This window comes from Acipenser ruthenus, chromosome 49 (assembly GCF_902713425.1).
Source record: "Acipenser ruthenus chromosome 49, fAciRut3.2 maternal haplotype, whole genome shotgun sequence".
Lineage (NCBI taxonomy): Eukaryota > Metazoa > Chordata > Actinopteri > Acipenseriformes > Acipenseridae > Acipenser > Acipenser ruthenus.
This window is the reverse complement of record NC_081237.1, coordinates 7,131,343-7,148,401: the sequence shown is the minus strand read 5'-3', so window position 1 is coordinate 7,148,401 and position 17,059 is coordinate 7,131,343. Positions and strand designations below refer to the sequence as shown.

Here is a 17,059-nt window from a genome sequence, read left to right as displayed (position 1 = left end):
TTTTGTTTCTTTCACTGGGCAGACCAGAGATGCGTAAAATGCCAGCATTTGCACATTTTACAGATTTCAGCCCCATTATTGCTCAGGTTTGTTTGACAATTTAGAGCAAAGCTGAGTCAGCTGTACTCCAGTCAGTAACTAAAAGCTCTTCATAATATTTGCGGTGTCATTGCCATTATTCATGAACTTTGCAAAATTTTCGGATCGTATCTTGGATGTGCCTAGTGGGTGAGATGGAAATGTCTGGGCTTCTAGAACGGTATATTAAGAGTCCCTAATGGACATCCTTCGATCAAGCAGACAGTGAGGTGACCACAGGACACTGGAAACTCCTTAAACAAGAGTGGTTTGGCTTTTAGATGTGAGCTTTTCAAATGTTCAATGTTTCAATCACACTCTTCCCCTGCACACCTTTTAAATGTTCCTTGAGAAAGAAAACAATGCTGAAAACTTTTGTAAAACAGCAACCTTATTTCCTTTTTTTATTTTCCTTCATTGCGCTTGTTTAGTTATGCATTTGATCGTTTCGCCTTTTCATTCATTCCTATTTCCTTTGATTACCTTCTTCATTTAGTTCCATTTTCCGGCCGTGTGGTTGAAGATTCTGATGGTTAGGCAGTCTATTGTTTCTCACTGAGGAAGCATGCTGCTGCAACTGGAGTAGCGTTGAGAGGATCTTTTACTGTACCGTCTCCTTGAGCGAGAGACAGTGTAACCCAGGACAGAGATTTTAATAATACAATCCAATTGAGCTGCACAATGATTCAGAAAACAGTACACATGCAGCCTGGTTAGCATCCTGCTGTGTATTCTGAGTCCTCATGAGGCACAATCAAGTATAAGCAAAGGTTATCAGCACAACCAATCAAACTCTTCATCTTAACATCTAGAGTTGCATGAATTGAGATCCATGTTCAGATGGGAACTTCTGTACACTAAGAAACGCTAACAGCGCTCATGGATTTAGCTCGTCGCTATTCTTGTCTCTAGTTGATTCTTGTTTAAGAAAGGGACATTTGTTTTTGAGGAACAGTTTTCCTTTTATATTAGTAGATAGCTCTAAATTCCTGGTTGTGCTGATGGAGGAGAGTTTTAGGAAATGTATCTCCTGTTGTGATCGCTTGGTCTCCTTTGAAGCGCATGATTACAGGACTGTGCAGCAGTTTTTAATAACGAAAAGTTAAGGGTTGCATCACGAATAATAGTAGACAGATAATTATTCAGAACACATTTAAGGTTTCAGTTCACTGTAGGAGGGAAATATTGTGAGAAATTATTGGTTCTTGAAATCAAATCAACTGAAAACGTTTGGATGTTAACCAGGCAAGAAAAGAAATATCAACTTTACATTTTCACTGTGGCTGTTCGACATAATCTCCTCCCAACATAAATCCTTCATTAAGCCCAATTATCCAATGTGCTCAACAGGGTCTCAGTCCTGACCCCAAAAGCGTTACATGCAAAGTTTGGGGGGGGGGGGGGGGGGGGGGGGGGGGCATGGGTTGTGGGGTGGGGGTGGGGGTTAGATAGATAGATAGATAGATAGATAGATAGATGGATAGATAGATAGAAATTTAAATAAATGTTTAGTTTTACTGACTGAGTGTTTTTGTCCTTCATTGCCCAGGTATCATGACAAACAGGAAGTGACTAGTAACTTCCTGGGAGCCATGTGGCTAATTTCAATAACCTTCCTCTCGATTGGCTACGGAGACATGGTGCCTCACACTTACTGTGGGAAGGGAGTGTGTCTGCTGACAGGGATCATGGTAGGTAAAGCTTCTTATAAAATATCACACTACAAGTTATCACATTATAAAATATCACATTACAGAATGGCATAGTACAGATAAGAGCAGTCATGAAAGCACAATAAGAGCAAAGAGCAAAATAAATTATAAGAGCGAGTTTGACTAAGAGCAGTTCAAACATATTAGTAAATATTTGCCTATATGAGTAAAGTCCAGTAAGAATACATAGTATGATAAATGGATGAGAATGATTTCAAATAAGAGCAATTACAAAAAACATGAGTACGGTTACCTATAAGAGTAAAATCAAATACAAGATGCAGTAAGTCATTATAGTTAGGAGCAGTAGTTGAATGCGGTAAGCTATGGAGCAGTTCAGTGCAAGTACAAGCTGATGCAAGTACTGGTACAGTTGGGTGCCATATAGTCCAGTATAGTTTGATGTCTACAGATGCTGTCTGAACAGGTGTGTCTTTAGTGGCAGAAATACAAAATATGGTATTTGCATGGGACAAACATCTTTAGTTACAGTGCAGTTAGATCCACAGACAGCTGAGAGCTTGACCTTCTTCTAGATCGTAACCCTTTTGATTCAGCGTCCTCCTTATTCATTACGCGCACACAGTTTTATTTCTTCAGGGTTGTTTGTCTTTGTTTTAAAACCTTTTTTTTTTTTTTGATCCGTATAATTTGTGAACTGCGTTTGGCTCAACATATTTGCTATGCGGTAATGTTTTACTTACAAATGTGCAGGATCCCAAACTCTTGATCGGAGGCATTTGGAATTACAGTAATCTGCTCTTGATAGATGCTTCAAAATAATTAAAAAGAAATAAAAGCAATGGCTTGTTTTTTGTCTTCTCCTGTAAAGTGATCTAAAGGCATGTTATATACCCCCCTTTTTAAAATCTGATAAGACGCTATGAATAATTAAAAGCAGTGTAATCCAGATGGCATCTAGGCTGTGCAGGAATTAGGGAGAGGAAAGGGAGCTAATTGAGAAAGTGCCCTGAAGGAAACTCCCAGGGAGTGAGAGGGTGACAGACAGGCTGGAAGAAAAGTGCCAGTACAAAGAAAAGCAATACCCGCTTCTCATCTGTCAGGCCTTTCAAATATTTTTATGCTCAGTTCAATTCAAATGATTTTTATCGTAACCCGTTTAGTCTCATACCTTGTGTGAAGTAACGAAAAAAAAAAAGAAACCAACAACACACAATAGTAATGTATTATAACCTCCTGTGAAAAGCCATTTGCGGTCTTTCATTCCTCATTGTGTGTATTCTAGACTTAATAAGTCTCATATTTCAGGAAACTCACACTTTAAAATACACAATGTAGGCATATTGCTACCGTGCAACTCGGCAGGAATGGATTGCTGTGTTTCTCAAGTCAAACTGCTTATAAATAGTTGCCTCAGGCATGGCACGCTGTTGAATCAGAGCAGGTCCTTCCTCTATATTAGTTTATCTCAAGTAGCATTCCTTCTGAACTGACCTTGCGCTGGGGCTGTGTTGTTCATGATGCTGAGGTGAATAAGAGACTCTACAAGCCATGGCTGTCTCCCCAGGGGGCCGGCTGCACAGCGCTCGTGGTTGCCGTGGTTGCCAGGAAGCTGGAGTTGACCAAGGCCGAGAAACACGTCCACAACTTCATGATGGACACGCAGCTCTGCAAGCGGGTGAGTGCTCACCCCTGACAGCTTCACCATGCCTTGCTTTAACACTGTAATGATTGGCAGCCATGGCTTTGCACTGTACTCGACTATGCTTTTACCATGTTGACACCTTTCTTCTCTGTAATATCTGGTGCTTGGCCAGGCCTACACAATGTTTTACAATGCTTTCATATAGTTTGCTATACCTTATTGTAGGGGTTAATTTGGGAACAAAAAGGTATAACTAATGAAGAGGAAAGCTGCTTTTTTTAATGTATATGTTATGTACACAGTTCTTTTTTGCAAACACAACAACCCTTTTTTTATATATATATGGTTTATCATTAGACAAATAATTTTCGCCTGTCAGACGAAAAGGTCCCGGATCTGGGGTCCGGTGCGGTCCGGCACAAATGAACCCCTGCCTTATTGTAAAAGCATAGCAACGTGTTAACTACAGCAATGCTGAAATACGATTTCTACACTATTCTACTATTACCGCTGTATAACTCACATGCCACGCGTTACGTTTTTTTCTTTTTTTTTTCTTTAAAAGGTAAAAAACACGGCTGCAAATGTACTCAGGGAAACGTGGCTCATCTACAAATACACAAAACTGGTGAAGAAGATTGACCACGCCAGGGTGCGCAAACACCAGCGCAAGTTCCTACAAGCAATCCACCAGTAAGTGTGCCGGGCTGAGCAGAACGGGGGGAGGGGGGGGGGGCAGAGGGAAAGAGCAGCGCAGGGGGGGGTGGAGGGTCAAAGGGAAGAGCAACCACAGCCAGCTAATGAGTCTCAAAAGATCAGCAGAAAAAAAACTAAGCACTGCAGGAGAAACGTTTTGGCAGTTAGGACCATTTATTGCAGCACAGTGTGAAAATAATGACAAGTGCAAAATGTTCCTTGCAGCTAACATGAAATTGTTAATCTTGTAAATTGAAGGAGAGCTATTGAATTAGATTGACAACCAGAATTGAATTAGATTGGCTAGTGCTACTGGGGAGTAACCCTCACACTCTCATACACAGGGTCATTACGAATAAACTCCAATAACACATTTTGGCTTATAGTAGAGATGGTTTGCATATTATTTGTGAAGATTACAAACCTAAATATGGTCCACTTAATTGAAGGTGGGCAGAGAATGAACAGATTGCCGAGACAGAAAGACACAAATAGTGGACTAATGCCTCGTTTCAACTGCCTGGCGCTACAGGCTCCAGCTGCCCACGGCTAGCCACCGAAATCAGAAGAGTTCAGAGCTTTTTTCCAGTCCTGGACAACCTGCCCACATGTTTAATCAATCAACAAAGAGCTTGAACACCTCCTGGATACGTGATGACACACTTCCTTTGTAGCCAGTTTGGCTCCATTGAGTATGACATACACAACCTGACCAGAGAGCCGCTCAGCCACTCAGGCAAGCCGTGGAAACACTCGGTTTTGTTGACGTGGGCAGCTGTAGCCGGGAGTGCCAGGCAGTGGAAACGATGAGAGATATCAATCAATCAATCAATCTTTATTTTATATAGCGCCTTTCATAGTGGAGCACCATCACAAAGCGCTTTACAAGATGCAGTAACAAAAAGAAAATCCATAATACTTTATGTCAGATATGTCAAACAGACAGACAGGATTAAGAAAGTGGAGGGTTCAGGGAGAAAGTGGGTTAGACCATTTTTAGAACCTTTTTAAATGTTTGTTTATTTCTTTTTATGAAACAAAATAACAGGTATTTTTTTTTTTCCATTTTAGAAAATAAAAATTTTACTGGAGCACAGCCTTTAGTTAATGTGGCAGATTTTTTTTTAAATTTTGTTTGGTGGATATTTGTTTAAAAAAATCCTTAAAAAAAAAAGTACTTAGACCACTTCACTCGGTTCCGTTTCTGGGTTGCAGAGAATGTGCTCCTTCCAGACAGCAATGAGCTGAGTGCAAGAAGAAAATGTTAATTTGTCTTGGGAAATCACCAATCCCAGTCTTCCACATTTAAAATAAGTCTTGTGTCATCTGTAGTTTAGAGAAGGGGCTCCAATCACGTCCTTTGAAAGAACTCCCTTTGCAGAATGTTACATGACCCTAGACAATGTTGATTCTACTTCTGAAACCCCATCCACCCCCCGTGCAGGCTGTCTCCACGAGGGGGGGGGGGGGTCAAGTTCAGTTTGACATAAAACGAGGGTTTAGTTCATGTGTGGAGGTGCCTTGCTTTTTTTTGCCATAGTGATATGTGCTGTTGATCCCTCTCACAGACCACACAAGCCTACAGCCCAGAAAGAATTGGCTTGTGCTCAGCGATTAGGAATCCTAGTGCAGTTGCCCCAATATGTTGCACATAGACTGCAGTGAAATCACAGACAATTGTTAATGAGTGCATTTTAACTGCGGATCATCTGTTACATTGATCATAAAATCAGAAGAATTGCCATGTTACAATAGTTCAATCAAACTGCAGTTACAGTGCAGTCAGGTTTCACTCTGCTGCATTTAATGAATTTGTTCTTTATTTGGAGTTTCACAGTAACCCTTTTGTTCTGGATGTTTTTTTTGTTGTTGTTGTTGTTGTTTTGTTTTGTTTTATCCAAATCTTTTATAACCCACCCCCTCCCCCCGAAAACTCATCTTCCACCCAAACCCTAATGTTAAGGCCCCCCTCCCCTCCACACCCCCTGCTGAGAGTGAGAGAGCTCTAACAGTTAATCTGTTTGTGTAAGTTGTGTTTTTAAAACTTGTGTTGTGTTTTTGTCTTTGTTTTGCTCAATCACTGCAGAGCTCAGAAGTAAGTCGCGTCTTCCGTGTTTTGTCTTTTGCTGTTTCTGAGCATGGTTGACATGCATGAGGTTTGGAGCTGTGAAACTTGGGAACGCTGATCTTTTTTTTTTAAATAAAAAAAGAAAAGAATGAGGTTTTGGTTGCAGAGCCTGCGTTCAGCATCTTTCAGGCTCAAAATACCCAGCCTGACCAGATCCATACATCAATAAGCCTGCCCTGATGCATAGAGCCCTCAACCTGCCCAGATCCATATAATCTACTACTCAAATACATTCCGCAATCACCTCCTCCGATCCATGCAATACTCAATCTTATAATCACTAAATAATCAATCAGCTTCATCTCCCCACATTTATACAAAGCCCCCAATCAACACAATCACATACCGTACTCAACCTCCACATGTCCACGCAGTTTTCTACCATATGAAAGAGTACAACTAAATTGCTTCTTTGTCACCATTGCCATTCAGAAGTACGTACGTAGCCGTACCCTGCAATTTTAGTGAATCGCATACTATTCCAATTACAAAATCATTAACTACTACTCAATGACCACTGGTCTAATACTGCTTATAAGTGATGTATTACTTGGCTCGAGATTGTTAGACAACTTCAAGTACAGCAGTAAATGCAGCTGTACTTAGAAGTACCGTGCTACTACTAAGTAGTAATGTAACTTAGCGGTACTGAGTACCTATTTGTAAGATATACTGCCCAGATCCATGGAGCTATGAAGAGCCTGGGCTGGGTGTGAGATGTTATGGAGTTCTGGATGGAGAAGATGCAGTCCAGCAGGGACCCTTCCAAACTCAGCACAGGGGCTTGGGGTGTTCATCATCACAGCCTAGTGCTACTGGGGAGTAATGGCTTGCATTGGGGACCTTTATGGGCAACACTTTCTTTAGCTCATTCCACAGTAAATGAACAGGCAATTTAGCACTGTTGAGAAAGAACTGCATGGTAATTATGTACTTCATCGAGGGTGAAGCTGTGGGTTTGTTAATTACTCAGTAACAATACCCCACTTCATTCAGCATCCGTTCAATGTGATTGCAATGCTTAGCTGATTCCTCCTTTTTTTGCATGGCCACAGTCATAATGAAAAGTCACAGAAGTACAGTATGTGATTATCAAGAACATCTGTATGTGCTTGAAGGTAATGATGATTATGCATTCAATCAGAAGCTGTGCATGCAGTTCAAATATAATGTATTAAAACATTTTAATGTATTTCCATGATATAGGATTGGAGATAGTAATATATACTGATATGTATATAACAAGACTTTAGATGCTACAGTATAAAGAAGTGAAGATATAGTAAGCCCGACAGTTGTAATTCTGTAGGTGTTTATACAGTATAGTACTGTACAGACATGCACATGTATAGAAATAGTGCAGTAAACGTAATAATCACTGTTATACTAGAATAATGTCTTTGCAAAGTGTTGTCCAGGTTTTGTTTCTTTGCTCCCTTTTAACACAAGTGTAAAACATAATGACTTCAAAGATCATCAGACATCTCCTCTGCCTATATGCTGTTGTCTTTTCCATTGCTATCCCTGAGTCTGGGAGAGGTGGGCTGGCACACTGGTGGCACCCAGTCCGAGCTCACCTTATAGAAGCTTAGTTCAAATCCTATGGGGTCCAGCCCATTGCTGATTCCTCAAAACCCCTGTAGTAACGTCAGCACTACAGTATATCAAGGGGTGTTCCTAAAAATTCTTAGACTGACACAGAAGCAGTGCAGATGGGGCAAGTCCCTGGTGTTTATTTTTAACATGACCACCCTTAGAACTTGATTATTTGAACTGAACTTCAGGTGTAGAGCATGGTAGAATCGTGGTAAAGCACAGGCAAGCATGGTAAACAAAAGAGAAGTATGGCAAAGCAGTCTGAAAATGGTGGCAAACTATGATTAACTGCATAGTATAGGGCGCAAAGTTACACTGGTCAACTTTTCAAAGGGTGTAGAAAGAGGCTAAAAGCATTTTGGCCCTGCTTTGCTCTTCAAACCTGAGCCCGCGCCACCACACCCCACGCTATCACTCCAGTGCCACGTGCCTACCCTCCAGCTCGCCAGCGCTTGTGTGTCATTGCACCCTCTGACATCATTCTGATTGAACTGTGGGCATGCCCGATGCCATGGCTTAACACAATGCCCAGGAGTGAGGCTGTGTGGGAATGGGAATGGATGGAAGCAACAAGATGTTTGAATGCTCTGAAAAGGTTTGCCTCTTGTTGCAGTTGCATGCTTGGTATGGCAAATCTGGACTGGGAATGTCTGCATGTGGACTAATGCATGAGTGTCTGGCCAAGGCTCTCCTGACAGTGGTGTGTTACTCTCCCCTCCCTATCCCCACCCCCCAACCCCTCCCCTTAGACTGCGCAGTGTGAAAATGGAACAGAGGAAGCTGAACGACCAGGCAAACAGTTTGGTGGACTTGGCGAAGGTGGGTATGCAAGATGTTCATCTTTTAATAAGGCGAGTTTGGAGAGGTGTGATGATAATGCAAGGGTGACTTTTTCTCCATATTCCCTCGTCTCAATAATGTCAGGCTGGTGTGATTTGTTTTTTCAGATACTTAGTCTGTGGATAGACATGGTTTGAGGCATGTAGATTCCTTATCTTTCAGAAGGGGAGCCAGGGAGGTCAATGGGATATTCTCTATTTACTTTCCAAGGTGTTTCTAAAAAGGTAGCCCCTGATGGCTCTTAACACTCATCTTGTGTTTTTTTTTCAGTAGCAAGAGTTGCAAACACAGTCTATACAAACCACTCAGACATTTGTGAATGCGTCAATCAAACGTCCTTAGAGAGAAAACAAAAAGTTGCAAGCTCTAAAATGCTGATGAACAGTTTTGCTCCCCAGCAAAGTAATTGCTTTCTAAAAGGAATGCAAATTGGTCAAGATTTCAAACCTAGCCGTCAACAGGTTAGAATTTTAAGGTACATGCGCCTAAATAGTTTATTTTCTAGTTTTGTAAAAAGTTGTACTTTTCAAATGAATGTACAAACACCTGAGCAAAACCTTAGTAGACATATAGCCCTTGTTTTAAATTTTAAAATAAACGTTCCCACTTTCCTCTCCTAGCTGCTTGCCTTTCTTGTTTTGTTTTGTAAAATAAATTTGATGGCGTAACATTTCGACTGCAATTTCACAGCTCATTCTGCAATGTTAAAATGAGCTGTGATTCCTGTACTGCTAGCGCTGGGTGACGTGACGCTTGTTTTCTCCATGCAGACGCAGAACGTGATGTACGACCTGGTGTCGGAGCTGCAGGAGCGCAGCGAGGACCTGGACAAGCGCATCGGGACGATGGAGGACAAGCTGGACTCCATCACGGGCAGCCTCCAGGCCCTGCCTGGCCTCCTCAGCCAAGCCATAACACAGCAGCAGCGGGACTTCCTAGACGGCTTTGCGCAGCGCTTCAGGCCGGCTTCGCTGGGGTCCGAGCGGTCCTGGACTCCCACTAGGCACCGGCGCTCGCCCTCCACCGCGCCACACACCTCCTCCGACAGCGGGTAACCACCACCGGAATGACAGCGGCGACCGAAAAACAGGAAGAAAAAAAAAACAGTGAAGAATATGGTTTATGTTTAGCCATTGTATGGCTGTTCAAGTTAGCTTTTTTGTAAAGCCCTTGTATAGTTACTGACTGAGTTCAGGGTGCTGGGGTGGAGCTGGCTATCACACCGGATGAACCCTAAAATAAATGAAAAGCTGTACAATGCCAAGGCTAGGCGCTGAGGCTGCCCCACATAGGGGGAGCTCCTTGGCTGGCACAGGAAGCAGAGAGCACAGAGATGGGATATGAACCTGGATCCAGCTGCTACAGACTTCCTTCCTCCCTGCTCCTCCCTGTCAGGGTTCCTTTCTACGCAGGAAGGAGGCAGCAAGCCACACCCATGGAGGACGTGCTTTTCCTACAGAATTGAGAAACAGACCCCGCCCCCTTGCATGTTTCAGTGCACCTGGGGGCGGGGTTTACCCATACAAAGCTTTGTCCATTGGGGGGAGAGGGTGGGGGTGCGGGCAGCCTTTTCTATTTACAGAATTTCAGTGCAATTTTGTATCCATTTAACGAGGATAAAAGAAAATAGAATTTACATACATCTCTTTTTTAACAGGGTCCCGACAGCAGAAAGCAGTGACTATATAAAAAAAACCCACACTTCTCTAATATAAGAATAAAACCAGTTAACACTAACATTATCAATGGTGGCCCTGTAGCCCAACTACACACAGCACCTGGTAGGAAAGAGTGACAAAGTTTATTGACAAGTAGCTGCTACGGATATCCAAGCTAGTGAACATGGTATACTGTCCTACTGAAATCTTTATTTTGGGGATATGTAAAGTATTATTTTTAAACTGTCTCCCTTAAATAAGGCATACATATTAAGTCCAGCCCAGGAACAAAAAAATGGCCCAATCCCCACGCATTTCAGTGGAAGTGGGAGGGGTTTACTAATAACAAACGGGGAGGAGTTTCCTTACAGAAATTATCAACAGACCCCTCCCACTTGTTCAAAGGGTGTGGCTTATTCACACGAAGAAAGAAGGGAGGGGCTAGGAACTTCTCTTTCCAATCTAAGTGGCAAAAAAATAAACACAAATGTCCCTTTTTTTTAAATAAATCAAAATATGTGTTCTTATTTTAGTAAGAACCCTTATGCAGACATGTGCTCAATAAGTAACAAAAAGATAATAATAATAATAATAATAATAATAATAATAATAATAATAATAATAATAATACCCAGCGCTCCAGATAAGGTTTTGGGTCGTTGAGTAATGTATTCTCCAGTTTAAACCCGATGTGCGTAAACTGTATTTTGGGTGTGTACTTCCAATAAATACAGTACCTAATTTAACCCTAACTTATGGGGTATGCATTACCATTAACTAAAGCCTTACATTTTAACTGTAATGTTAATTTCAACTACTGTACAAAAACGTGGTCTTATTGATTCCTCCTTTAGTCCTGCTCCAAACAGAGAATATTATATATATATATATATATATAGATTTGACTTCCAAAAATTCTGTTGACAGAGAGGTAAATTGGTCGGTCAGGCTGAGAAATCCTGAAGATCAAAGCTCCAGACGCCTATTCACCAGTCACAAGCACGCACTACAAGTGAAATCTCTTGACTTATTGGTCTTGTGTTTCTGGCAATTCCCAGGCAGGCTACAAGCTGGTCTGTCGCTTATCTAGCTACCCCACGCAGTATATTCACAATTTAAACATCGTGTAAAACACCCAGTACGCAGCTTATCTGGAGCGCTGATTATCCCCAATAAACAAAATATATACAAAAAGGGAAGCACTCTTATAAACCAGGCTACAAATAGGGCATGTGTAAGTCAGTAAGCTTTGGATCGTCCTTGTGTAAGTCCGTGCCAGTAGTTGGTGCAGGACTCTGATACGCTATGCATTCTAAGTTAGCATAAGGGGACTGGAAAGCTGCAGCTGTGAGGTTTTTCATCAGTACTCTGAGATAATACCCCATACCATACAATCTAACGTGAGAACAAGGGGTGAGCTGTCCATTTTCATTTCAACTCCTAATAGATCCTGATCTATTTCCTCAAATATCTCCCAAAGAATATAAAAATATGCTATCCCTTTTCAGCTCAAGCGACAGCGTCCTTGTTAACAGTCAAGATGCTGGGTTTTGGTGGGTCGACATCAATTTTAACCTTTTAACCATAGAGATACACACAAACATGCAAGAGTTCACCAACAGACCCAAAACAGCAGGGAAAAAGAGGTAAACACCCTGATTGGCAACTGTGATAGACTATTTGAAACCTGAATGTATTGTACAGTAATATAGAACAATTTAGTCTAACATAATTAGTCTTCTAACATGGAAAACTAAAAACATTTCAGTGCTTCAGTGTCTCGCTGTCATATTCTGTTTTATAATGAAACATGAATCCATTGTGTATTACTTCTTATATTCTTCCCATAGTTCAGCGGTGCACTTCCTCAGAAAGACAGGAAACAGCCTTTGTTGGCTGCCTGGTTCATTTACATGCTACAATGATTGTATACCACTTTCAGAGCATGGCAAAAATCACCTGCTTACCTTAATAACTGGTGCTGCAGTAGATGTTTATAATCTCTTATGCTGCAGATATTGTTGCTGTTTAGCATCGGGTCAGTTTGGCTCAACTCTTGCATGTTCAGTTCCGGATCACTCTTAAAAAAAGCCACGTGATTTTGGTTTAACTTTTTTTTTTATTACAATATTTGTATCGCTCGTGTAGAGTATAGGCATACCAAAGCCATCGATTGCAATAGAGAGGAAGGTTGGCACGCACTGTACGTGGGTATGCCCTCAATGAGGGTGCCACAGTGGATACACAAGATTGGGTATCAGAATTCAAGAATTCAAGGCTAGAAACGGGCAGCCTTTATCTAGCACCAGACACACTCGTGGATTAGAGAACGACCCTGGTGCGGAGTGCTCGGAAACGCAGAGACCAACAACGAACGCCCGCTAACACCAGCTATCCAGCCCAACAGAAGGAGCCCCTTCCACCACCTCCAATAACCCAGCCCCCCGACAAGCCCCTTCCCCAGCATTGCCCCCAGCATTCGGATTCTGATACCGGAATCCAGGGACCTTTAAAAGCCAAAAGTCACAGTAATGTAAAATAACAGAAGCAAGTAAGTATCTATTAGACCGTATTATTTCTCGGTAGTGACATCAGATGATTTATAATTTTTTAAACAAAATAAAAAATAAAAAATAAAATCAAATGTATAATCACTGTTTTATATACACTGCCACATTATGCATATCTAGTAGCACTGGAATAAAATACTGTAATGAATGAAGATCAGTTGCCTTGCTTTTATTTCTCAGTATCTGGGCTGTTTACTGCTTTGTGAAAATATTAACATTGAGGTTCTCGTGCAGCATGGGGGAAGCTGCGACACTACAACACACCACCAGTCATCCAGCCATTAAAGAGAGAGCTATTACATTTAATATAGTGTTGACAAGCCAGTGCAGTGTGATATAGGAGCCAGCCAATTTAAAACAGTACAGAGAATTCAGCGCCGGGGGATCTGAGAGCCAACAAACTCAATGCAGCATAGAAAGTGTATCGGTTGTGCACGGTGAGTTCAGAGAGCATGAAAAATCAACACAGCATTAAGTACATGGGAATCCATGAGAGTCAGCAGACTCACAGTTTAATTGTTCATATGGACACGCTGGTCTCTTCTTCCTTACACGGTTGGCACAGCTTCTCCACTCCCCTGCCCCCCTTACACATAGAGTGTGTCTCCTTGGCAGCACAGGCGTTCAGATCTCATCAATAACCGCGCAGTAACCACATGGCACGCTGAGCGAGCAGATGGTACACGCATTCTGCAGCAGAACTGCACTGCTCACATCCATCAACCTGCCCCACAGCACTCATACAGAGAGAGAGAGAGAGAAGGAGGGGGGAATCTATCAACCTGCCCCACAGCACTCATACAGAGAGAGAGAGAGAGACAGAGAGAGAGAAGGAGGGGGAAATCTATCAACCTGCCCCACAGCACTCATACAGAGAGAGAGAGGGAAAAATAAAGCATGGGAGACTAATAGTGCGAGATACAGAGAGAGAGAGAGGAAGAAATAAAGCAAGGGAGAATAAGAGTGAGATACAGAGAGGGAGAGAGAGAAGGAGGGGGGAATCCATATCCGTACCCCACTGCACCACACACACAATACGAGGGGGGACAGGCAGTGAGAGAGAGGAGAGAAATGTTATTTTAATCATTACTCTGAGCTGTGCAGGGAGTCTGTGTGTGTGCCAGAATGAAACTAATGAAAAATCCCCTGTGTAGGACACCCCCGTCTAATGCCTGACAGGGAAAGAGAGAAAAGGAGAGGGGGGGATTTACCGAGAGGAGAATGAGAAGAAAGGAGAGAAAAAAGAGCTGGAGAGAGAGAGTGGGTAATAGAGGTGAGAAACAGAGTAATAGAGAACAAGAGGGATGAGAGTAATTGAGAGAGACATGGTAATAATAGAGAGTTTGAGAGGGAGAGAGAGGGGGTGTCCTGCTCCTTCAGTCTGCACGTGTGTGCGGAGGGGGGGGGGGGTGGAGGGAGTCGTGACAAAGCAGTGCATTGAGAAAATCATGCAGCGAAACACACGCACACACACACACACACGCACACACTGAGACACACATACTGAGACACAACACACACACACACACACACTGAGACACAGCACACACACGCGCACACACTAACACACACACACACTGAGACACAGCACACACACACACACACACACACACACTGACACACACACAGCGGGGAAACAGGGAAACAGGCAATCTCCCAGACAAGAAACCGAGAGACTGCGGGGTGGAAACAGGGCGGGGATTAGAGACGTCTCCCAATTAGCCACTTCAGGAGTCTATCAGTGAAGAGAGTGGGGTTCTATTCCAATCAATGCCACCACCGACTCCAGTACCTGACTGCTTCCTCTTCTCTGTTTGCTTTTCAGACAGTCAACGATTTCCCAGTGGGAGGGCTAAGCAAGCAGTCACCGATGGTGCTTTAATTCAACCCACATAAATATTGCTTCACTTTCGCATTCTTTTTGAAATGATGTTCAAAAGCATACCCACTGCAGTACCGGTACGACAGTTCAAAAGCATACCCACTGCAGTACCGGTACGACAGTTCAAAAGCATACCCACTGCAGTACCGGTACGACAGTTCAAAAGCATACCCACTGCAGTACCGGTACGACAGTTCAAAAGCATACCCACTGCAGTACCGGTACGACAGTTCAAAAGCATACCCACTGCAGTACCGGTACGACAGTTCAAAAGCATACCCACTGCAGTACCGGTACGACAGTTCAAAAGCATACCCACTGCAGTACCGGTACGACAGTTCAAAAGCATACCCACTGCAGTACCGGTACGACAGTTCAAAAGCATACCCACTGCAGTACCGGTACGACAGTTCAAAAGCATACCCACTGCAGTACCGGTACGACAGTTCAAAAGCATACCCACTGCAGTACCGGTACGACAGTTCAAAAGCATACCCACTGCAGTACCGGTACAACAGTTCAAAAGCATACCCACTGCAGTACCGGTACGACAGTTTTGTTGTTTGTTTGGGTTTTTTTTTAATTGTTTTGCTTTATAACACAGTTTTGTTCATATTACAAAACAGGAAAGAAAAAAAAAACAATGGGAATTTTCCTTTTAAAAAGGTTTACTGGAATCGGAACCTCTTTAAAGCAGTTTTTATTTCCGATTGTTGTTCCAGCAGACGCTCGCGTACAGACAGCGATGAGATGTCAACACTAAAGGTCAAAGTGTCGTAGAGCTTGGCTTCTCTGTATGTCTCCAATCCCCTGGTTTCTGCTGCCAGCACAAGCTGTAGGATTAGGGGGCTATTCAGCATCCTTATCTGATATTACCAAACATACAAACAGACCGCACTAAACCCTCTTACACCGCAGTATAGAGGAAACTTATAAAATGGTCTTTTTTCCCCTTGAAAAATGTCATAAAACAACATTTTCAAACACTGATAATATTTGAGATTCCCTTATTGAACCTCAGTACTAGATCGAACAGTAATTGTTTTCTTGGCCGCCATTCCTTAAAGAACGCTTGACGTGATGGTTCTTGAGTTCCGCGTTGCAGGTGCAGTCTGGGATACAGATTTCCTGGATTTTGTGGCCAACTATGTAACAGCTAACTGATGTAGGACTTATATACAGAACAGTCATCTCAATCCCCTTTGATCCTAAACTTGTAAAGTGTCAGTGTTTATGAGACCAATAAATCTTTCTTCTCTTTCGGGAAATAAAATCAGGCTCTATATTGTTTTTAATTATGCAGTGAAGGGAGATCCATGCCAAACCTTTTCCAGTTCCACTGATGGAGAGAAGCACACTTCGAGTTTCATTTTATTTTGTTTTCCTCCTAAAATCCAGCTAAACTTTCCCTTGTTTGGGGATTGCTTTAAAACACACACTCTGCTGTAATATATCCAAGCTGACCCACAATCGTGCAAGGGAATTAACGCTCCAGTCAAGACCAGCGATCGGCACTGGAGCTGCTGAGAGATTCATGGGTGTTTTGGTGTGCCAGGCTGGGTGTAACTGGAGCCATGGGCGATGGGCTTTTTTGAAATGGTGAGCCTGGCTGAGATAAATCCACCCACGCATAGCTCTGCTCATGAGTAATTTGAATGAATTAGCATTGAACCTAACACAGCAGAAAGCGAGTCCCTTCTGCGCAGCTCTGTAGCTCTGTTGCAGCTCGTACTGCAGCAGAAAAGCCCATTGAAGTGGTTGTAGCTATACACTTGTGTTAGCTGCTACGACTCTAAGCCCTGTGCTGTACCAGTTGCCAGCCCTCACCCCTTCCCTTTGCTGCACCTGCACTGCAGACATTCAGACAGAGACTCTAGTTCTGCATGATGCAATCAGTGGGTTTTAAATTAAGCTACTTATGCACCCTTTTTGCGTATTTGTAAATTGCAGTTTAATTTTAATTTCGATAGATTTCAGCCCTAGCCATGTTAAATTCCAGTAAAGGTATCGACATGCAATTTGTGATGACAGTGCTAGTTCTAAGTATGTGCTTGACGGTGCAGCTGCAGTGGAAGTGGAAGGTTTCTGCACTGTCTGGCCACGCTTTGCAGTACCCTGTGCCAGTTTGATGGTGCTGTTTGTTTGTTTTTTGGTTAAATACTAAAGTTGTTTTCCTGACAAGGCTGTCAGGGGCCTGCCGCTCCACCAAAAGGTTTTTCTGCCTCGCTAGAACCACTGGCTTTTGATCCCCCAAGACATCTTTGAAGCCTAACATTTACAGACAAGAAAGGGG

At 42.7% G+C, this 17,059-nt stretch overlaps 1 protein-coding gene across 4 annotated transcripts in view; it reads left to right on the top strand.

Annotated features, from left to right (window-relative positions):
• The window catches only part of LOC117401380 (small conductance calcium-activated potassium channel protein 2-like), a 43,657-nt gene extending 32,745 nt beyond the window's left edge, over window positions 1-10,912 (top strand). For 2 of the 4 annotated variants that reach the window (XM_059015011.1, XM_059015013.1), the window contains exons 5-9: window positions 1,628-1,769; window positions 3,319-3,429; window positions 3,962-4,089; window positions 8,566-8,635; window positions 9,427-10,912. In XM_059015011.1, coding sequence (XP_058870994.1) covers window positions 1,628-1,769; window positions 3,319-3,429; window positions 3,962-4,089; window positions 8,566-8,635; window positions 9,427-9,711 — 736 coding nt within the window. In that variant the 3' untranslated portion in view covers window positions 9,712-10,912. Of the gene's footprint in view, window positions 1-1,627; window positions 1,770-3,318; window positions 3,430-3,961; window positions 4,090-6,055; window positions 6,188-8,565; window positions 8,636-9,426 lie in introns of those variants that run through there. The other 2 variants (XR_009319942.1, XM_059015012.1) reach the window with 2 other exon arrangements.
• Window positions 10,913-17,059: the final 6,147 nt, after the last annotated feature.